The sequence below is a fragment of the Penicillium psychrosexuale genome (assembly GCF_028828465.1).
Source record: "Penicillium psychrosexuale strain IBT 29551 chromosome Unknown utg000002l, whole genome shotgun sequence".
In the NCBI taxonomy this organism is placed as follows: domain Eukaryota; kingdom Fungi; phylum Ascomycota; class Eurotiomycetes; order Eurotiales; family Aspergillaceae; genus Penicillium; species Penicillium psychrosexuale.
In genome coordinates this window covers 6,357,382-6,379,528 of record NW_026643187.1, presented here as the reverse complement: position 1 = coordinate 6,379,528, position 22,147 = coordinate 6,357,382, and the positions used below count along the sequence as shown (strand labels likewise).

The 22,147-nt window shown below is 49.1% G+C and overlaps 7 protein-coding genes across 7 annotated transcripts; 5 read left to right on the top strand and 2 right to left on the bottom strand.

The window, feature by feature from the left end:
• Positions 1–700: 700 nt before the first annotated feature.
• N7518_003539 (casein kinase II subunit alpha/alpha') lies at positions 701–2,006 on the bottom strand (the record flags this gene model as incomplete). The annotated part of the gene is made up of 4 exons (XM_057184466.1): positions 1,802–2,006; positions 1,325–1,698; positions 850–1,269; positions 701–799 (listed from the first exon to the last, which is right to left on the bottom strand). Exons 1-4 carry the CDS (start codon positions 1,914–1,916, stop codon positions 701–703), a joined length of 1,008 nt encoding a protein of 335 aa, XP_057045916.1. The 5' UTR covers positions 1,917–2,006.
• Positions 2,007–2,340: 334 nt separating this feature from the next.
• N7518_003538 (ribonuclease P subunit p30 family protein) lies at positions 2,341–3,338 on the top strand (the record flags this gene model as incomplete). The annotated part of the gene is made up of 2 exons (XM_057184465.1): positions 2,341–2,416; positions 2,491–3,338. 2 exons carry the CDS (start codon positions 2,341–2,343, stop codon positions 3,336–3,338), a joined length of 924 nt encoding a protein of 307 aa, XP_057045915.1.
• A 957-nt stretch (positions 3,339–4,295) lies between these two features.
• Positions 4,296–5,000, top strand: N7518_003537 (uncharacterized protein; the record flags this gene model as incomplete). The annotated part of the gene is made up of 1 exon (XM_057184464.1): positions 4,296–5,000. One exon carries the CDS (start codon positions 4,296–4,298, stop codon positions 4,998–5,000), a length of 705 nt encoding a protein of 234 aa, XP_057045914.1.
• A 2,960-nt stretch (positions 5,001–7,960) lies between these two features.
• On the top strand, positions 7,961–8,749 carry N7518_003536 (ureidoglycolate hydrolase; the record flags this gene model as incomplete). Its single annotated transcript, XM_057184463.1, has 1 exon — positions 7,961–8,749. One exon carries the CDS (start codon positions 7,961–7,963, stop codon positions 8,747–8,749), a length of 789 nt encoding a protein of 262 aa, XP_057045913.1.
• Positions 8,750–9,150: 401 nt separating this feature from the next.
• On the bottom strand, positions 9,151–12,171 carry N7518_003535 (mismatch repair ATPase MSH1; the record flags this gene model as incomplete). The annotated part of the gene is made up of 4 exons (XM_057184462.1): positions 9,151–10,880; positions 10,939–11,869; positions 11,927–12,087; positions 12,141–12,171. The coding sequence occupies 4 exons, from the start codon at positions 12,169–12,171 to the stop codon at positions 9,151–9,153; spliced, it is 2,853 nt and encodes a 950-aa protein (XP_057045912.1).
• Positions 12,172–12,598: 427 nt separating this feature from the next.
• Positions 12,599–19,261, top strand: N7518_003534 (ATP-dependent RNA helicase BRR2; the record flags this gene model as incomplete). Its single annotated transcript, XM_057184461.1, has 1 exon — positions 12,599–19,261. The coding sequence occupies one exon, from the start codon at positions 12,599–12,601 to the stop codon at positions 19,259–19,261; it is 6,663 nt and encodes a 2,220-aa protein (XP_057045911.1).
• A 368-nt stretch (positions 19,262–19,629) lies between these two features.
• Positions 19,630–21,871, top strand: N7518_003533 (oligopeptidase family protein; the record flags this gene model as incomplete). The annotated part of the gene is made up of 2 exons (XM_057184460.1): positions 19,630–19,661; positions 19,747–21,871. The coding sequence occupies 2 exons, from the start codon at positions 19,630–19,632 to the stop codon at positions 21,869–21,871; spliced, it is 2,157 nt and encodes a 718-aa protein (XP_057045910.1).
• Positions 21,872–22,147: the final 276 nt, after the last annotated feature.

Genomic DNA, 22,147 nt, shown 5'->3' with positions numbered 1-22,147 from the left:
ATATAGTTATACCATGTCATTCTATCCATGGGTCGAGTCATATTATACGCGTCATACATAGAACCCTACCTACAATGTTCAATCCATACAAATTGCAATTCTAGGGTCTCTTGAAACTTCTTTTTTGTATCTCGTCCAATGTTTCATTCATAAAAAGAGAAACATTAAGAAAATGCAATGGGTTGTCTTAGGAAAAAGCATCCCTTGAAACACGAAGCACCCAACAGAAAGGCCAAAACACCAATTTAACTAACAAGGGAGAAATCAATTAGGGAGACCCACGAGCGCTATACAAATAGGAAAAGATGAAAAAGAAGAGCGATTGCCCCATCTAAGACGTTGGTTTATCACGCTCATTGACACGCCAAACGACCTAGGCGATAAGAGGCTTGGAGGGAACCAGCAAATTAAATGTCATGATGTCTTGTCATCGAAGTCGTCTTCATTCAGGATTTGATCGTTTGCCGCAGCCCATCATCGAACGGCCAGTGAGAAGAGGAACAGGAAGTACGAAGATCAAGCCATTTCATGTTTTCGATCATCGTTGTGCCGTTCATATCAGCAAATTTCAAATGTAAGAGGTACGTAATTATTGTGATGCCCGACAAAATCTTGATGGCAGCATGCGGAGAACTTGGAAGCCGGGCATCGCAGTAAAAGGATCAGAACCATGATCATCAACAGTTCATGCGAGAGGAATTCAGGGGAGTGTCACATTGTTGTGGCTAAGGGCAGCTGCATCAGCACGCACAGGATCAAAGTATGCGTGTGCCATTGCCTCTTGAGCAGTCAAGCGGTCCTTTGAGAAGTCAGCATAGAACATTAATAGAGATGTTAATCACAACGTACGGCATGATCGTAGCGCAGAAGCTTGTCAAGGAAGTCAATGGCCTCGTCACTGATGAAACGCTGGTTCTCTGCGTTGACAAATGAGTGCCATGGCTTCCGAGGGAAACGGGAGAGGATGTCGTCGTATTGCGGGTCCAGTTCAATGTCGTACTTGTCCAAGTACTCAAACAGCTCTTCAGTACCAAGGACCTTGGCAATCTTGACCAACTGGTCCGTATTGCTGCCTCCGTGGAAGAAAGGCTCCTTACGGAAGATCATGGATGCGAACATAGCCCCTAGGGACCACATATCCAAAGAATAGTCGTATTCCTGGAAATCAACCAGCAGCTCGGGGCCCTTGAAATACCGAGATGCAACACGGACGTTATATTCCGTGCCCTTGTGGTAGAACTCAGCCAGACCCCAATCAATCAGACGAAGCTATAACATGTTAGATTCATGATTTCCGCCACAACTAATTGATAAGCCCACTAACCTTGCGCTTTTCATGATCAATCATGACATTGTGGGGCTTCACATCCCGATGCATAATACCCTTGCTGTGGCAGAAGTCTAACGCCTTAAGCAGCTCGAAAACATAGAAGCGAACATCGTAATCGGAAAAGCGAGGGTACAGTGTGCGGAAGTCGGTGTTGTTGATAGCTTCGAACACTAGACTAGGAGTCTTGCTCTGGTTATCGCGAACAACGTCCAGCAATGCCACGACATTGGGCCCACCCGCGAGATTCTGCAAAATCTTGATCTCACGCTTGATCTTCTTCTTCTTGACGGGCTTGAGGACTTTGATAACGCATTTTTGGTAGTTGACGACGTTGATACCCTCGAAAACCTCGGAGTACTTTCCCCGACCTAAAGTAGAAAGTCAGAAAGCTTGTTCTCAAATTTCACCCGCAGTTCACAGCGGCAACCATCTCCGACATGCTGCAGAAGGACAGGTTTCATCATCTCTCACCTATCTTGCGAACGATTTCATAATTTTCAAGGACACCCCAAGAGATGTTGACACTATCATAATCCCAGTAGGACCGAGGCATATGCTCGTTGACATCGGCATAGACACGCGCCATCTTGACGATGACAGGCGGTTTCCGAGTGCGGCCACAATTGAAAGATGTGCGGCGGGGTCACGAGGGGCTCGGCCGTGCGACGGAGGAAGGGGTCGGGGATTAGGTAGACGTAGGAGACAGGTAGCAACAGGCCCAGCGACTATTCAGCCCAAACACAGTGCTCACAAGAAGCCTTGAGCAATGGGATGGACGAAGTGAGATATTGTCGTGATATGATCAGTAGAACGAGATCGGTTCCGCCTGAGGTCACGGGATCAGAGAGGTTTGTGGGGACCCGACCTAAAGCAGTTAGCGTACTGACGGATCCTCTGTTAATCCGATAGATTTTCTGATTGCCTTTTTGGGACAGTTCGATGTGACCAAGAGCGCTGAGAAGTAAAGCAATAACTTCCACGGGCAGGGCTGACCTTCCTTTAAATTCACCATGTTTTACGACCTGAATGTACCTTACAGCCCCGATGACCCGGAGGTGCCCCATACTCTGAATTTCCTTGCCGAGCGTAAGTCATTCATTCCGCTCTGCGGCACAAGATCCGCAGGTTGGAGCACATGAGGGACTGACCTGACTTTTTAGTTGGTTACACTACCGTAGCCCTGTCTCAAACAATCAACGGGAAGCTCCCCCCAAGCCTCGCTCCACCTCCGCTTCCAACAAACGCGCCGAAATCTCTCCAACTGCTGACCCGGTTGAACCTGACTCTGGCCGATCCCGCGCAGAATCAGCGCCTAAACGCGCTGAGTCAAGCGTACGACATCGTTGCTCTCCGTCCCACGAATGAAAAGTCACTTCTAAATGCATGCACCAACTTGGAATGCGACGTGATCTCCGTGGATCTCTCGGTGCGACTCCCATACCACTTCAAATTCAAGATGCTGTCTGCGGCAATCTCACGTGGAGTTCGCATCGAGATCTGCTATGGGCCAGGGATCACGGGGAGTGGACTTGACGCTCGAAGGAACCTCATTGGGAATGCAACATCCTTGATCCGCGCGACACGCGGTCGAGGCATCATTGTGTCTAGCGAAGCAAGACGAGCTTTAGGTCTACGAGCCCCGTGGGACGTGATCAATCTTGCCTGTGTTTGGGGTCTATCACAAGAGCGTGGAAAGGAAGCAGTCTGCGAAGAGTCGCGAAAGGTGACCGCGTTGGCTAAGTTGAAGCGAACCAGTTGGCGAGGCATCGTGGATATCGTCAATGGTGGGGAGAAAGTCAAACCCGAAGGATCTACGCCAAAGCAAAAGAATAACCCCAAAGCCAAAGAACCTGTGCAGCCAGAAAATGGAGTGGACAATCTCAAGAGGAAGGCTTCTATCAGTTCTGAGCCTGTCGGCGAGGATGCTGACAAGCCTTTGTCCAAGAGAGAAATCAAACGACGAGCCAAGAAAGCAAAATTTGACGCAAAAGGAGAGAATGCTACTTGATTTAAACTTGCTACGGCGTCTTTAAACCTTCCCTGCCATGGGAGTCCGTTTCTCTGTCACCAGAAGGCAGGAATATTGATATACTCTGGCTTACCATTAGCGAGTATCATAAGTTGTGAGCCAAACTGCTCGAAACACCCCCTGGTGTTTTAATTGAGACTTTTTTGAGCAACCGCTGTGACTCAATCGCTACCCAATACACCACGATGATGTACGCGCCGCTGCAGAGCCGAACAATATGTTACCCAGAGATATTCTCTTGCCTGAAGAGTATTTCTGATGTGGTGTCTTCATTACTGTTACCCTTCACTCTCAAATGTGAAGCCTAGTCATTATCACAATGGTGCCGTTACTACGGTAGCTCTCGGAATTCATTTACATTTTCCAATTATAGCATAGTTGGAATGGGCATATATGAATGGATTTATCATTTGAGTATCCCTTACCAAGCCATCAAGACACATCCTTTTGAATTTTGCTAGTCGACTCTTACAAAAACACCGGTGCTAAGCGCTACTGATGATACGAAGCTTAGGCTTTGGAATTACTGTCATGATCAACTCACGCTAGCATGTAAAAATTGTACCTGAGATCTATTATTGACCCTGAACTGCCCTTTAATAAACATATTTATAGGCGGAACGCTGTACATAGAGACTAGTTCTTGGGTATCCTGCTATACAAAGAGTAAAGACCCCCCTCCCAGGAAAGTCAACATATCTCTGTATGCCTAAAGCCAGGTATTTTTGGTCATCCTTCATTATATCGTACAGTAATAGAATGTGTCCAACGTGTCGCTGTACTTCACTGTAGATATGCAAATGATCCTTTTAATTTTGCTTACGCCTCATTTCCGACAACATAAATACGAGTTTATTTTCTCTGTCTTGCTCCCCATTCTCTTCTCTCTGTTGAAGTTGGCCAAGTTGAATATCCCTCAACATACCTACAGCCGTAATGCCACCGCGCAAAAAAGAATCACTGCGTGGCTTTGATTTGGGAAAGTCATCATCGGCTACAACCACGGCTTCGACTCAGGAACAGGAGGGCACTAGACCCATATTGACTGCTGTAGTGGCACCTGACTTGCATCCGCCCTATCAGGTTGATTCGGATGGAGATATTATTCTCTTCACACCAGAAACCCCCCTGATTGACTTCAGCAAAGGCAATGTGCCGGGAAATTACGCTCGCTTCCAAGTCTCATCGAAGCACCTAGCACTAGCATCGGCTTATTTCAAGCGAATGCTGAAAGATTGTTGGGCTGAAGGGGGTGCTCTTTCAAAGAAGGGATCTGTTGAGATTCCCGTCAACGACTGCAAACCAGATATCCTTCTGGTCCTTTTGAACCTCATCCATGGACGTTCACGACAAGTTCCCCTGAAGCTGACCCTACCGCAATTGAGTGATATCGCCGTGGCCACCGATTTTTTTCAATGCAACGAGGTGGTCGAAGTGTTTGCTGGTATCTGGATACAAGCCCTGGAGTCGCTTGTTCCGTCTTCATTTTCACAAGACATGAAAATATGGATGATGATCTCCTGTGTCTTCCGGTCCCACTCCATGATCTTCCAAAAAACAACAAAAATTGCCATACAGCAAGCAACAGGGCCATTTGACACAAGCAATCTCCCGATTCCAAATTCCGTCAAAGGTATGTGAACAAAATAGAACGTTGCATTTATTTTGAGATGAGATTCATGTGAAAAATCACTAATCGTGCACTTCTAGACGTAATCGATCAACGTAGACAGGAATGCATCGAAAAATTCGAATTAATGATCAAAGAACACATTTCAAGGCTGTTGAAAGGTCCAGCTCGGTGTTCTGAGAGTTGCGATGCAGCACACCTAGGCCTCACACTCGGTAAATTGATCAGAAGGAAGATATCTTGCTTGATCGATACGGCCCACTTATATGAGTCTGGTCCGGCTCTATCAGTCACCGTCGATATTGGGGAGTCCAGTCCTGCCATCATCTATGCTATGATCAAGCAATGGGAAACGAATGGCAATTGCCATCGCTCGGGTTTATGTTACAATAAGATGAATCCTTTCGGCGATGACAGTAAAAGGCGAGCAAATCGAATTTATTGCTCGCTGAATGGACTTACATGGGATGCGAAAGCGAAGACTTGATTCCCTGCCGGGAGATGGAAAGCCAGGAGCGAATATATGACCGTCTAACTAGGGATTATCCAGGCCTTTCATTCCATAGTCTGCCCGATTTGATCAATCAATATCCGTCATCGGGTTTCTATCCAAAGACGTATTTCCTTGTTCTATCGGAGAGAGATGTGTCGATTTCAAGTCGTTAGCTCATAGATCACTCTTGTAGAAGGATTCTATGTCCCCGGAAGGTGAAGTTCTCAGTTGTTTACTCCGAGCATGCCTTTTCCCTCAGGCTGCTACTGGTTAACTATAACTAACTGCATGTAGGTATGAGCTTGGCAGAGTGTGGAATTGATTATACTTTACGCATAAAGTGGCTCGGGGATAGAGCTTCATACGTGCTAAGGGCTTTTTCCAGTCCTACCAGAGTGAGCGGCAAACTAGCAGCTTGGCTATGCCATCCTTGCTGTATCTGACTCCATTATGACGCTAAAATCCCACAAGCTTACTTTGGGCACGACTGCATCAAGCATATGACTTGATGTTACATCTATATGCACGTTTCAAATGATTCCACCCCAAATCAAATAAGTTGGTGACCCGCATCACTAGCACCACTAGCACCACGCATAATATTAACATTTTAATAACGAATACGGAGGCTAATTGCCCGAGATAGGAAAAAAAAGAGGGGAAACACATCAAAGACAACACATAGCATGTCCATCCTCGGCTAAAAATCATATTCCTTATTCGGTGTTGACCTCCGTTCTCATGGCGTCGAATATCTCGGAAATGTTGCCATCTATCAATTCGCTGGCATACCATGCAAGACGATTAGTGGCTGCATACCCTAGTCACTCTCCCCCTCAATTTTTGTCCTATCACATGTTTGTCGTCCAAAGAAAGGACAAAGACAGAGATAAAAGAAAATAGAAAATAGAGGATAGAGAATAGAAAACCACGTCATATGTTCGTATCAGTCCCAGGGGTCTCCCACTCCAAATATACATGCATCAGTGCGCCATTTCTCCGAATAGGCGTCATAAGAAGAATAAGACTGTCAATTTCGGGCGTGTTCGGAATTTGAATGCATGAGTGAATTTATCGACAATCCTTCAGGCACGAACCAGCTCGCCGTTTCTTGCATGTATCATTTTCAGACCCATCAAATAGCCGCATTGTTGACATGTCCGTGGAGTTAAAGCTGAGTGGAATTGGTTGCCTACTCAGTTAGACAATGACAATTGATTCGGGTGGTTGAGGTCTTTGATCCAACCACCCATGTGGTCTGTGTTTCGTTGGAAGTTTTCGTCGTCACTATTTGAGTTGTCGAGTCCGTATCAGCACTTTCGAATAGTCGAGATAATAGATATTTGTCTTACCTTAATGGTTTCTCTGTATAAGTATAGGTAGAACTTGTTAGAGGAGTGGATGAGCTTGCAGCGGCAGCAGTTGAACTGCCTGTATTGGCGGTAGATGGTTGCTGGGGAGAAGATTGATTGGAAGAATTCATTGTTGCGTTTGTTATATATTGCACTGGAAATATTTCTTTGCCACTTAGAATACTATATCCTAAGTAGGGTCGAAGCACGAGTAGGTTCCTTTGAATATCAGAAGGAGGATAGAATGAGCCGAGCTCTCAGGAGGAATGCTTTATACCTAAGTATTTCCTATAGCATTGACCAAGAGCAAGACAACGAGAATTGAGTCACCGCTGTGTGAACTTCATGCAGTTCTATATTGCATATCAGTCCCGGAGCAACGGACCTATAGTAAGCCAATAGCTATTATCGTCGTCATTCCGCGTATATCCCGAAAGATCCTGTTGTCTTTTAGATCTACCTGTAATAACCGGTCAAGTACTCCAGGGTTGCAGAGTACATGATTGTACATCAAAATGCATATATGGCTCTTACACCGACATTGATAGATCTAATCTATGCATGCATATCATAAGGTGACTCCCATGTACTGTGTATTATCTATGTATGTCTATCTGGGTACGAGAAAATTGTCATAAAATCCCAAGGGTCCTCTGCACGGACTTCAATGCCACGATATCTTTGAATTAGCTCCTTTTATGTGTAGAGACCTTGTATAATTTTGCAAAAGAAATTGGTGTATTTTATCACGCTTGAACGAGTTGGACGAGATGGAGATGGACGAGCTAAGCGGCAACACACCATGAAACTTGCCACTTGAGCTGACATCAACGGCAAAATAATCAAAAGAGAATGGTTGCAAACAGCCTATTTATATAGTTCCCCGAGTAGTATTCTCCAAGTTGTATAAAAATGAATCCAAAATATATCCAAAAAAGGGTCTCGGCCGCTTATCTTATCGCCGGAGGACGCCGCCGGCATTAGCTTCATAAACCACATCCAATCCAATTTCCTTTTCTTTCTTTTTCTCTCCCATAAAGCTGTAGACCTGCACGCTAGCAAGTGGCGAACACGAAGCGATTGACCAACACACACATCCACACACACCTACACCTAAAAGCTCACTATGTTGTCGGTCCTCACATCCAACCCGACAGTCACACTCACTCCGGAGCCTCTGACAGCGGAGAATTTCGCACCGTTCGGTACAGCAGTGGTCTCCCCATTACCGAGAGAACTAAATATCGCCCCTGAATCATCATGTCTACCGCCACATAACCCAACCCCGGTACTGGCGAACCAAAACTCCGCTCTCAAATACAGTCCCATCTCCCCGCTCATCGACCGATACACCAATTTATGTCCAAGCGGGCAGCCCTCCGAGGCACGCATGACCATGTTTTGCTGCTTCCCGCGCGTTTTGCGCACTGTCAGCGGCGGCCCCCAGATGCCAGACCGGGAGGTCTTTGACGTGCGGATCCTTGAGCGCCACCCGTTTACTAATCAAACTTTCATCCCGGTCGATTTGTCCGCCCATTCCAAGGTCGGGAATGATGAGGAAGAGCCGTTGTTTTTGATAGTGGTTGCCCCCACTTTAAAGTGGAGGACTGCTACCGCGGAGAATGAGGCCGGCGAGACGGTCACCATTCGTGACCCGCCGGATCTGAATAATATTAAGGCGTTTGTGGCGCGTGCTGGTCAGGCTGTGACTTATGGTGTTGGCACGTGGCATGCCCCCATGGTAGTTTTGGGTCATAGGAGGATTGATTTTGTTGTTGTGCAGTTTGTTAATGGGGTTGGGAGTGAGGATTGCCAGGAGGTTGCGTTTAAGGAGGGTCTTGTTGTTGATCTTGGTCGCGAAGGTCAACACGGTCGGATTGAGAAGGGTCCGAGGTTGTGGTCACCTAAGCTTTGATGTGTAAATGAATGTCTACGAAACAATCGCAAAAGTTGGGTTCCTAGGGTGAAAGCGAAGACTCCGACAGTTGGATTGAAAAAAAAAAAAGATGCGAGTAAGGCATTTGCCAACCTTGCTCTCTGATTTAGTGGTATCTTTAACAGGAGAAGCCGAAAATTGTACATAAATATCTTACATGGTGTTGAATTTCGTACAGCGTAATTTACCACTAGACCATAACAAAAACCAAGGTTCTTGTTTAGGGCCTAGAGGGGCCATATCCCATTCTTGACACATAGTACCCGGTTCTCGCCAAGTAACCCAATCCCCATTCGGGTATGATTGGGTTACTTGGCGAGAACCGGGTACCTTCAAGTGATACACGTTAGCCACAACATTTCGCCTCCAGCACGCTGATGCTAGGGTTCATCCCCATCAGCAACTCGAGATGGTGGAATTCCATCCTTCATTTCCTGGCGGACCCGCATAGCAAGCTCGAGGGTCTCTTTGGGCAAACCAGCCAGTTGGGCAACCTTCAGAGCATGAGACTGGCGATTGACGCCTTTCCGCAGTCGGTGGACGAAAGAGAAGGCACCCGAAGCCGTAGTTTTCACATCCGTGCAGTATCTCGCCAATTTGTCAAAGTCCTCCGTCATATCCGCAAGGGCATGGAAATGAGTAGCAAAAAGCACCCGAGACTGGTTATGATAGTGTAAATGGTGTAGGCATGCAAAGCTAACAGCTGTACCGTCTTCGGGCGTTGTGCCTCGGCCCACCTCATCCATGATCACAAATGACTTGGGCGTGGCTTGTTTGAGAATAGTAGCCGTTTCCAACATCTCCACCATGAAGGTCGACTGGTCACGGAAGAGGTCATCCGCTGCACCAATTCGGCTGAAGATCTGATCCACGATACCGATCTCGGCATAAGCTGCGGGTACAAAAGATCCGATTTGGGCGAGGATTGTAATTAGAGCGTTTTGTCGCAAGAAGGTACTTTTACCTGCCATATTGGGGCCAGTAATGAGCCAGATCCGCTCAGAATCACCCAAGAAGCAATCATTGCTCACGAACGATCGCCCTTGTTCCTCCAAACCCAGTTTGACCGTGGGATGTCGTCCACCCACAATATTGTGACAGGTACCGTCATTGAGAATCGGCCGTACCATTTGCTGTTCCTGGGCGAGAGTTGCAAATGAACACGCCACGTCCAGCTCATCCATGACTGCTGCGTTTCGGCGGATTTTGACAAGGTTCAGGATCACCTCGCGGCGCAGACGTTCAAAGATCGTTTGCTCCTCTTGACGGATCCGGACCTTGACGTGGTCCATTTTGACTCCTAGCTCTGTCCAGGCTGGTAAATAGAATGACCGGGTAGATTTGGTTGATGAGACATTTCGAGTGACCCCCAAGCCTTCCAGGGATTTCTGGGATATCTTTGCCCCTTTAACGTGGCAAATGTGGCCCAACCCTGGGGTCCATTTAAGGCTCAGGGCTGACGACTCAACTGAATCACGGAGACGTTGAGTCAATGAAGTCTTTTCATCGCCCAACCGTTCCAAGTCCCCGTGGAGTGTATTCAAAGTCTTACTAGCGTCACGTCTCATAATCCAGGTATCGATAGGACCGGAGTCCGTATCAGCCATAAATGTTCGCTCGCCCTTCTTTGCTCTGACCTTTTTCGGCAGCGCTTCGAGCTCGCTGGATGTGGCTTCATCTAGAGTAACCTTTTGTGCCAGACTGGCTGCCTCTGCGGCAGTACTATCCTCGATGCGTTGTTTTTGTAACATGCCTTCTTCGTCAATGGCTGCAAGAATTTGATCCGCTAGCGCGATGGGACCATCGAGAAAAAGCCGTGAAATCATGATAGTAAGACTGTGATTCAAATCCGAAGTATTGGACGAGACCGAAAGTCTATTGTGATCTAGAAGGACTTGTCTGACTTCCTTAGAAGCCTCAATGGCACGAGAAAGACAAATCAAGTCATCTGGGTCTCCTTTTCCAAATGCGAATTTCTGAACTAGGCGTTGAGAATCATGGCTGCGTTTCAAAAGTTGGATGACGCTGTCACGGAGCTCGACATTTTCTATGAAGACCGAGACAAGGTCCAAACGCTCATTGATGACCTGTAAGGATGTAGATGGGGAGGCTGTGTGTAATGCATTAGCAAAGCCATACAAAAGCTTTTGACTCTTAGTTGGGCATACTCAGTCGGTCTCGTAGAAGCCGTGCACCACTTTTTGTAGAAGTCCTTCGCACAGCGTGAAGGAGACTTCCTTTCCCAAAACCGTCTCTGGCTGTTTCTAAAATCTCGAGACCACTCAGACTGTTACGATCAATGCCCATTGATTCATTCAAATGTCTTCGAATTGGAGGCTGAAGCTTGAGATTCGATCCTTGCAACTGCACGCGAATGTACTCAAGCAGGCTGTACCCAGCTGCTACTTCCTCTGGTGTGAAGGAGGCCTGAGTTTCTTCAGGAACGGGAGACTCTAACATTGTCCCCCATTCAGATACCGGTTTGGATTCTCCAGGGTATTGGAAGAAGGTGACAAGGCGATGATCGTGTCCAACGAGCATTTGCAATTCATGTCCAATAAGATCTTGCACATTCTGATCTACCAAAATCTCACGAGCTCCAATCCGTGCAATCGCAGACGGAAGCATTTGACTCGTTGTGAGCTGAGTGAAGAAATCACCAGTTGAGAGGTCAAGCCATGACAATCCTACTTGTTGGGGCACAGAGGCTAAGATATGCTGATGCGATGATTGGAGATCCTTGTCAGCGTGCTGCTTCAATTGGATTTTCAAAGACGGCACATCCAAGTATATGGCCAATAAGAAATTATGCTCGGTAGGGTCAATGAACTTCTCGTCAATCAGCGTGCCAGGTGTGATGATCCTAGCAACTTTCCGATCAAAGAGGAGGCCGCTCGTGCGTGCCTTGTCTTCTGCATTAATGGCAAACTCTTCGCTAATAGCCACATACTTGTTGAGATCTCCGACGAGGGTTTTAAGAAAACGATCAAGCTGGAAAAAGGGAAAGCCAGCCATCGGAACTGGCCCGCCGTTGGTCTTTTTGGTCGCGAGCTTGAGATTGAGCAATGGTGCCAGCTCCTCTGCTTGTTCAAAATAGAGCTACAGAACACACTCTCAGCATGGAGCTCTCTAGCCATGTGGTGCCTATTATCGTACCTCATAGAAGCCCCCGACCCGGGTCAAGATAACACAATTCTTGAACGTTTGCATATTGTTTCGGTGCCCCTGCACCACAGTCGGGTAACGAGGAGCCTCATCCACCTGATCATCGTATGCCTCGAGTTTCAAAACTCCTTGAGGAAGGTCTTTCAACTTTACTGTCGCTTTAGTTTTTGCGCCTTGTATGTGGACTTTCGGTGCGGCGGTGTACACGCGTTGGTGTATGGAGGTTCGACGTGCATGGTGACATATGGTCCGGTGGATGTTACAACGATCAGATGAACGTATCAAAGTCGCCAGAGGCCTCATATAAACTGGCATTAAATGACGAGAGAGACCAGCGCGCATTGTTGCGACGCGCCCCCGGACCGTTTGGAGTGGCAGAACCATTCAAGCTCCCCCTCTTCCGCCTTCGCCACCGAAATCTTCCCGAGCTGCACTCTCCTTGAGATCTACTAGCTACAACCTTGGCTGATATTTCTCCCTTACAAGTGACATTACTTGCGGCAGGAGGATGAGCCAGGTTTGTGAGACCATTTAAAATTGATCAATCGCCGACATCTCGTGTCTTGGCGCGGCCTGAATCTTGACCCTCCGCAGGCAGGTTCTTGTCGCAACTCACTCTTTCTTTCATCCTTTTTCCCTTGATTCAGCCATATAACCAACAAGATGGCGGACCAAGATATCTCACAGTATAAGTACTCGGCGATGTCCAACCTGGTTCTCCAGGCGGATCGTCGTTTTATCACTCGCACCCATGACGAACCCACTGGAGACCCGGAGTCTCTAGCGGGTCGCATTGGGATTCGGGAGATGGGTGGACGAGTCGCGCGTGAAGACGCGCCCAAATCCAAAAAGGCAGCCCCGACAGGTCTTGAGCGGGGTGCAATCGGCGAGGGTGAAGATGTGCTTCTACGCGAACAGAAAAAGCGCCACCGCGGCCAACCAGCACAACTTCGAGGCCAGGGCATCCTTTCAGCCGCCGATGCCTTCGTCGAAGGATTGAAATATCGTCCCCGCACACCCGCCACACGAGCCACGTATGACCTTATTCTCACAATCACCGGAAGCCAGCTGGGCGATGTTCCGCATGAAGTCGTTCGAAGTGCTGCCGATGCAGTTTTGGAACTACTGAAGGACGAAGATATGAAGGATTTCGATAAAAAGAAGGAGATTGATGATCTTCTGGGTACCTCAATGAACCCCAAGGAGTTCAACGAGCTGGTGAACCTCGGCAAAAAAATTACAGATTACGATGCCCAAGACGAAGAGGAAGAGGTGGAAGGTGGCCTCGAGGAAGAAGGTGGCGAACTTGATGAACGCCAAGGTGTTGCTGTCGTTTTCGATGAAGATGAAGACGATGAGCGCATGGGAACCGTAGACGAGGTTCGAGACGAGGACGAGCTCAGTGACGAAGAAGAGGAGGATGAACAGGAACGACTCGCAATCGACGATGCTGCAGCAGCCCAAGACGAAGACGGAGATGAAATGGTCATCGATGGAGGTCTTGGCCGAAGTGATAAAGCCACAGAAAAGACCGGATTGAACGTCTCCGCTCGCGAAATTGACGCTTACTGGCTGCAACGTGAAATCGGTGCGATATACACAGATGCTCACATTCAACATGAGAAAACAGATGAAGCACTTGAAATCCTCGGTGGAAAGGACGAGGATGGAACATTGAAACCCCTGCGCGATGTTGAGAACGACCTCATGGAACTCTTCGACTATGACCATCCCGATCTTGTCGCCAAACTAGTTACCAACCGTGACAAGGCCGTCTGGGTCACTCGCTGGAGAAGAGTCGCAGAAGATCCTTCTGCGCGCAATCTCGTGGAGATTGAGATGGTCGAAGCCGGTCAACGTGCCATCCTCGATGAAATCCGTGGCAAAGAAACCGGTGACGAACTTGGAGCACCACCAGGTAAGAAGATGAAGTTCGACTTGATGGATGTCGATGTTCCTTCAGGTCCAACTACCGATCACAAAACAGCCGAAGGTGGCGAGGCTGGCATTCTTCAGCCCAAGAGAACAATCAATTTGGAAAATTTGGTCTTCCATCAAGGCAATCATCTTATGACCAATGCCAATGTTAAGCTTCCCCAGGGCTCAACCAAGCGAGCATTCAAGGGGTACGAAGAGATCCATGTGCCACCACCTAAGGCTAAGAAGGAGGCTGGAGAGAAGAATATCCCGACCACCGAGCTGCCGGAATGGGCCCGTGTTGGATTTGGAACCTCAAAAGAACTCAACCGTGTGCAGACAAGGTGCTATCCCTCAGCTTTCCTTGACGATGGAAACCTGCTTGTTTGTGCTCCCACGGGTTCCGGAAAGACCAACGTTGCTATGCTCGCGATCCTTCGAGAAATCGGGAAGAATCGCAACCCTGAAACAGGAGAGATCATGCTGGATGACTTTAAAATTGTATACATCTCTCCCTTGAAGGCTTTGGTTCAGGAACAAGTCGGCAACCTTGGCAAGCGCTTGGAACCTTATGGTATCCGAGTGTCCGAGCTCACAGGTGATCGTCAGCTCACCAAGCAGCAAATCGCCGATACCCAGATCATTGTCACCACCCCTGAGAAGTACGACGTCATCACCAGAAAGGCAACCGAAACTAGCTACACCAACCTTGTCCGCCTTATTGTCATCGACGAGATTCATCTCCTCCACGATGAACGTGGCCCCGTCCTCGAGAGCATCGTTAGCCGAACGATTCGCAAAACCGAGCAGACTGGAGAACCTGTACGAATTGTGGGTCTCAGTGCTACGCTTCCCAACTACCGTGATGTGGGAAGTTTCCTGCGCGCAGATCCTGTCAAGGGCACGTTCCATTTCGACGGCAGCTACCGTCCTTGCCCCCTCAAGCAGGAATTCATCGGTGTCACCGAAAAGAAGGCCATCAAACAGTTGAAGACGATGAACGACATTTGTTATACCAAGGTTATGGAGCAGGTCGGGCAACAACGAAACCAAATGCTTATCTTCGTCCACTCTCGAAAGGAGACTGCCAAGACCGCCAAGTACATCAGAGACAAGGCTCTTGAGAATGAAACCATTGGTCAGATTCTGCGCAGTGACGCTGCTAGTCGTGCCATTCTCTCCGAAGAAGCAGACTCTGTGGACGATGCTAACCTGAAGGATCTCATGCCGTACGGTCTCGGTATTCACCATGCTGGTCTGAGTCTTGCCGATCGTGATTCCGTCCAAGCTCTTTTCGCCGATGGAAGCATCCAAGTCCTCGTTTGTACTGCAACACTAGCCTGGGGTGTCAACCTTCCCGCCCACACCGTCATCATCAAGGGGACCCAGGTCTACTCCCCCGAGAAGGGTGCCTGGGTCGAGTTGAGCCCGCAAGACGTTCTGCAGATGTTGGGACGAGCTGGTCGACCGCAATATGATACCTTCGGTGAGGGTATTATCATCACATCGCAAGCTGAGCTTCAATACTACCTCTCGCTCTTGAACCAACAGCTTCCAATTGAGTCGCAGCTGATGAGCAAACTGGCGGACAATCTCAATGCTGAGATTGTACTTGGCAATGTCCGTACCCGCGATGAAGGTGTGGATTGGCTAGGCTACACATACCTTTACGTTCGGATGCTCCGATCACCTGGCCTGTACAGTGTTGGCGCCGATTATCAGAACGATGATGCACTAGAGCAAAAGCGAGTTGATCTTATTCACTCCGCTGCTGTGGTACTTGAGAAGGCCGGTCTCGTGAAGTATGATAAGAAGACTGGGCGCCTGCAGTCGACTGAGCTTGGACGTATCTCTTCGCACTACTACATTGGTCACAACTCAATGCTGACCTACTCCCAACACCTCCAGCCCTCTATTACAAACATTGAATTGTTCCGAATCTTTGCCTTGAGTGATGAGTTTAAATACATTCCGGTCCGTCAGGATGAGAAGCTTGAGTTAGGAAAACTGCTCGGCCGGGTGCCCATCCCTGTCAAGGAGACGATTGATGAACCTCATGCCAAAATCAATGTTCTTTTGCAGGCTTATATCTCCAGGCTCAAGCTTGAGGGGCTGGCCCTGATGGCAGACATGGTCTATGTCACTCAATCTGCTGGACGTATCATCCGCGCGATTTTCGAGATTTGCCTGAAGAAGGGCTGGGCCTCAGTGGCCAAGACCGCGCTCGATCTGTGCAAAATGGCCGAGAAGCGCATGTGGCCAACTATGTCCCCCCTTCGTCAATTCCCTCACTGCCCAAGGGACGTCTTGCAGAAGGCGGAGCGCATTGACGTGCCTTGGAGCAGTTATTTCGATTTGGATCCTCCCCGTATGGGTGAGCTTCTGAGCATGCCCAAGGCTGGACGTGTGGTGTGCGACTTGGTATCCAAGTTCCCTCGACTCGATGTTCAAGCTCAAGTGCAGCCCATCACGCGATCCATGCTGCGGGTAGAGTTGACCATTACCCCCAATTTTGTCTGGGATGACGAAATACATGGCAACGCTCAAGATTTCTGGATTTTGGTAGAGGACTGTGACGGAGAGGAGATCTTGTTCCATGATCGATTCTTGCTTCGTGCTGAATTTGCCAAGTCCGAGATGAATGAGCATCTCGTCGAATTCACTGTTCCTGTCACTGACCCGATGCCTCCCAACTACTTCATATCGCTTGTGTCTGACCGATGGATGCATTCTGAGACGAAGATTGCCGTGTCCTTCCAGAAGCTGGTTCTTCCCGAGCGTTTCCCTCCCCATACGCCTCTACTCGACATGCAGCGCGCACCCGTCAAAGCACTGAAGCGTGAGGACTACGAAGCACTGTACCCCAACTGGCAGCATTTCAACAAGATTCAGTCTCAGGTCTTCAAGTCAGTATTCGACACCAATGACAATATCTTCATCGGTGCTCCCACAGGAAGTGGAAAGACTGTTTGCGCTGAGTTGGCCTTGCTTCGTCACTGGTCAAAACAGGATAGCGGCCGCGCAGTTTACATTGCGCCTTTCCAGGAGCTTGTTGATCACCGGCTAGCTGACTGGCAGAAGCGTCTTGGTGGACTGGATGGAGGTAAAACCATTGTCAAGCTCACGGGCGAAACCACAGCCGATTTGAAACTTCTCGAACAGGCTGATCTCGTGCTCGCCACTCCTACTCAGTGGGATGTGTTGTCGCGCCAGTGGCAGCGCCGTAAGAACATCCAGACAGTGCAACTGTTCATCCCCGACGAGCTACACTTGCTCGGTGGCTATGCTGGATACGTGTACGAAGTGATCGTGTCTCGCATGCACTACATCGCTCTCCAGACTGAAAATGAAATGCGCATTGTTGGTCTTAGCGTGCCTCTCTCTAATGCTCGGGATATCGGAGAGTGGATCGGTGCCAACAAGCACACCATCTACAACTTCAGCCCTCATGCCCGTCCTGTTCCTCTTGAGCTCCACCTTCAATCTTTCACCATCCCTCACTTCCCATCCGCCATGCTTGCAATGGCTCGCCCGGCCTACCAATCGATTTTGCAACTCTCTCCCGATAAGCCTGCTCTGGTCTTTGTGCCAAGCCGCAAGCAGGTCCGTGCGACCGCTGCGGATCTTCTCTCGGCGTGTGCCATCGACAACGATGAAGATCGTTTCCTGAACGCCGTTGCCAGTGAGCTTACGCCTTTGCTTGAACGTGTCCATGAGCAAACTCTTGCCACATCGCTTTCTCACGGTATTGGCTACTACCATGAAGCTCTCAATGCCACTGACAAGCGCATTGTCTTACACCTGTTTAACATTGGTGCGATTCAGGTGCTGTTAGCTTCGAGAGATGTGTGCTGGGAACTGGATATCACGGCTCACTTGGTCATCGTTATGAACACCCAATTCTTCGATGGTCGTGAGCATCGCTACATCGACTACCCCATCAGCGATATCCTACAGATGTTCGGCAAAGCCTCCCGTCCCGGTCAGGACAAGCTTGGCCGTGGTGTTCTTATGGTGCCAGCAGTGAAGCGCGACTACTACAAGAAGTTCTTGAATGAGGCCTTGCCTGTCGAGAGTCACCTGCAGGTTTACCTCCACGATGCCTTTGTGACCGAAGTCAGCACAAGGACCATCTCCTCCACCCAGGATGCGGTTGATTGGATGACATACACCTATTTCTATCGCCGTCTCCTTGCAAACCCCAGTTTCTACGGCCTTAGCGATGTGAGCCACGAGGGACTCAGCACATTCCTCTCGGAACTGGTGGAGAATACATTGAAGGAGTTGTCAGAGGCAAAGATCATCGACGTTGATGAAGAAGATGACAGCGTTTCGCCTTTGAACGCTGCTATGATTTGTGCTTACTACAACATCTCTTTCATCACAATGCAAACATTCTTGTTGTCTCTCTCGTCTCGAACGAAGCTCAAGGGTATCCTGGAGATTGTGACATCGGCGACCGAGTTCGAGTCTATCCAGATGCGTCGCCATGAGAATCACATTCTCCGTCGCGTGTATGATCGTGTACCGGTCAAGATGTCAGAGGTTTCCTTCGACTCTCCTCATTTCAAGGCCTTCGTCCTCCTCCAGGCCCACTTCTCGCGCATGCAGCTCCCTCTTGATCTTGCCAAGGACCAGGAAGACATCGTTCGCAAGGTCCTCAACCTGCTCAGCGCTTGTGTGGATGTCCTCTCATCCGAGGGTCATCTCAACGCGATGAACGCGATGGAACTGTCCCAGATGGTGGTTCAGGCCATGTGGGATCGTGACAGCCCTCTGAAGCAGATTCCCCACTTCTCTAATGAGGTGATCAAGGTGGCTAATGAGTACAAGTATGTATCATCCGAAATATCTCTAGACACATTTGCTGACTCTTTGTACAGAATCAATGATATCTTCGAATTCATGGAGGCCATGGATCCATCAGAGAACAAGGATTACGCTACTTTGGTCAAGCGCCTCGGCCTTGACAACAAACAATTGGCGCAAGCTGCGGCTTTCACCAATGAGAAGTATCCCAACATCGAGCTTGACTTCGAAGTTGAGGATGCCGAGGGTATCACTTCGGGCGAACCCGCATACCTCAAGGTCAAAATCGAGCGGGACATCGAAGAAGACGAGGAGCCCGACGCTACTGTCCATGCACCATTCTACCCCAACCAGAAGATGGAGAACTGGTGGTTGGTTGTCGGCGATGAAAAGACCAAGAGCCTGCTGGCTATCAAACGTGTCACCATCGGTCGCAAGCTCGAGCTGCGCCTGGAATATGTAGTCCCTACACCTGGAAACCATGAGTTGACGCTCTATCTTATGAGCGACAGCTATGTTGGTGTGGATCAGGCTCCTACGTTCAGTGTCAATGCGGCGGAGGGAATGGACGAAGATGAAAGCGAGGAAGAGGAAGAGTAAATGTCATGATCTGGTTTACAATTTGTAATAATAGTTAAGTTTCCGAAGTCTAAGAGTACAAAATCGGTTCTATATTACTTTGCTCTTCCTCGATGTAACACTGTATATGCCATGCCTGCAAGGTACATGGCGCTTAACCCGATCCAGACCGTAACCCCCCGCATGATCACGTTGCTCCCCAACCTCCTCTTCTCTTCTCCAACTCTCCTCTTCTCATACCCTATTTGTCTTGATATCATCAATAGCATACTTAACTTGTGTTTTTCGTTTTTCATTTATACTAAGACCCTGTTGATACCTCGATTTAAGCTCAATCCGATCCTGGAAGCTCCCCCGAGCTTCCTATCTTATCTCCCATACGATCTGATATGACCATTCGGAACATGAAGTTCACTCCCGAGTAAGTAGACTTGAGATACTTGACAGTTTGACATCAATATCCATTGAACCTCTTGGGGGCACTGAGCTGACACCGATTCCTCCAGGGTCCTGCTCGGAGCACCCAGGCGGTCCTCTGCCATCCCCAATGCGGCCGGCACACTAGCAGTCTACACGCAGACATCCTACTCCTTCGAGTCTCATGCCAAGACAAATGAAATCCGCGTTATCGATATTAGCTCTGGCCGCTCTGCCCTTATCACCAACGACCCCGGCGCCAGTAACCCACAGTGGGTGGACGACAGCGACAAACTTGTCTGGCTAAAGACAAAAGGCAACGGCAATACAAGCTTCGTTGTCGGCGATGCCCGCCAGGCCAATGAAACATACACCGCAGGCACTGTCCCAGGCCCGGTATCGGACTTGAAGGTGGTCGTTCTGGAGCCAGGAAAGGTCGGCTTCGCCGTGACAGGCAAGGCCAATACAGACGGGTCGCTGTACAATCCCCACGATGCGAAGAAGCCCCATACAACCGGAAAACTGTACACGTCTCTCTTTGTTAGGCACTGGGACTCGTATGTCGAGCCCCAGAAGAACGCGATCTTCTATGGCTTGCTAGAACAGGCTCCTCTGTCACCGGCCCGTAGATGCGCTGGGAAATATTCCATCTCGGGCCTCACAAACTTGATCGCGGTCTCGGGGCTGACAGGCGTCGAGTCGCCGATTCCACCTTTTGGTGGTACTGCAGACTTTGATATTAGTGCGTCGGCCATTGTCTTTATTGCGAAAGATCCTAACTTAAACCCCGCGACTCATACCTCTTGCTCGTGCTACTATTCTCCCATGTTCTCGTGGACTAGCATGAGTGACCCCGGACCGAAAATCTGCAAGGTTGCTGGTCTTCAGGGAGCGATGTCGTCTCCTGTCCTTAGCTCGGACGGTAGCTCTATTGCCGTTCTGACGATGCGCGAGGATGGCTATGAGTCTGATAAGAACCGTATCTTGTATGTTCCCAACCCGTGGAATGGAGATATGATCGAAATTTTCCAGTCGGACGACGGCGAAGGACTCTGGGATCTCAGTCCATCAGCTATATCGTTCGTTCATGATGACAAGTCACTGCTTATTCATGTCGAGGAGGCCGGTCGCGGAGTTCTTTACCAGCTGCCACTGGAGAATGCGCACACAATCAAGCCCGACTCTTTAAAGAGACTAACCAGATCGGGATACGTGAACGATGCCGTTCCCGCAGCTGCTAAATCACCCAAGTTGTTCGTGTCCAGCAGCAGCTTGGTCGATAACAGCCTGTGGACCATCATCGACCCGGCCCGCCCAGATGATGTTCAACTGGTATCCTCAAACGGGCGGGGCGGCAGAGCATTCGGCTTGTCTCCGTCTCAGGTCGATGAAATCTGGTTCAAGGGAGCCGAAGACCACCCTGTCCATGCGTGGGTCGTGAAGCCGTCGGACTTCAGGCCCGGGAGCAAATACCCGCTTGCGTATTTGATCCACGGTGGACCCCAGGGCGCATGGAACGATCAGTGGAGCACGCGTTGGAACCCCGCTGTTTTCGCTGAACAAGGTTATGTTGTGATAACCCCCAATCCAACAGGCAGTACAGGCTACGGCCAGCCCTTCACCGACGGAATCCAGGGACAATGGGGCGGTCGGCCCTACGAGGACCTAGTCAAAGGATTCGACTATATCGAGCAACACCTAGAGTACGTCGACGTCACACGCGCGGTTGCACTGGGTGCCTCGTATGGCGGCTACATGATGAACTGGATGCAGGGAAACCTGCTCGGTCGCAAGTTCAAAGCGTTAGTCACTCACGACGGAGTGTTTAGCATGACGTCACAGATGGCTAGTGAAGAGCAATACTTCCCTCTACACGACCTGAAAGGGCCAATCTGGAAGGTGCCCGAGAACTGGGCGAAGTGGGATCCGTCGCGGCTCACGGAACACTGGAACACGCCTCATCTGATCATTCACAACGAGTTGGATTACCGTCTGACTATCGCTGAGGGCTTGGCTGCGTTTAATGTGCTCCAGATGCGCGGCATCGATAGTGCGTTCCTGACATTCCCTGATGAGAATCATTGGGTTCTGAACCCTGAAAACTCGCTCATGTGGCACCGGACCGTTTTGAACTGGATTAACAAGTACGTGGGTCTGCCAGCTGTGTCAGAGGAACCCGATCTGTCACGCGGAGTGGGTAATTTGTCGCTGTGATGACAATGGTCTCTTTGATTTGGCCGTTTGGGCCAATGGGAGACTCAACTTGAATATGAAACGTATATGACAGATATTTATGAACATGGTTATTGTTCTTTTCTTGGAAACAAAGCGGAGAAGGGGGTTGTGCGTGAAACTCGGCTTGATTGGAGAGCTCACGATGTCTTTGTGTTATAAAGAAGAGGCTGTTTCGAGACGTCTCATCTCATTGTCGTTGGTTCTTTGAAGTTTTCGACAATCGCATACATCTCATCTATATAAGTGTCCTTATTT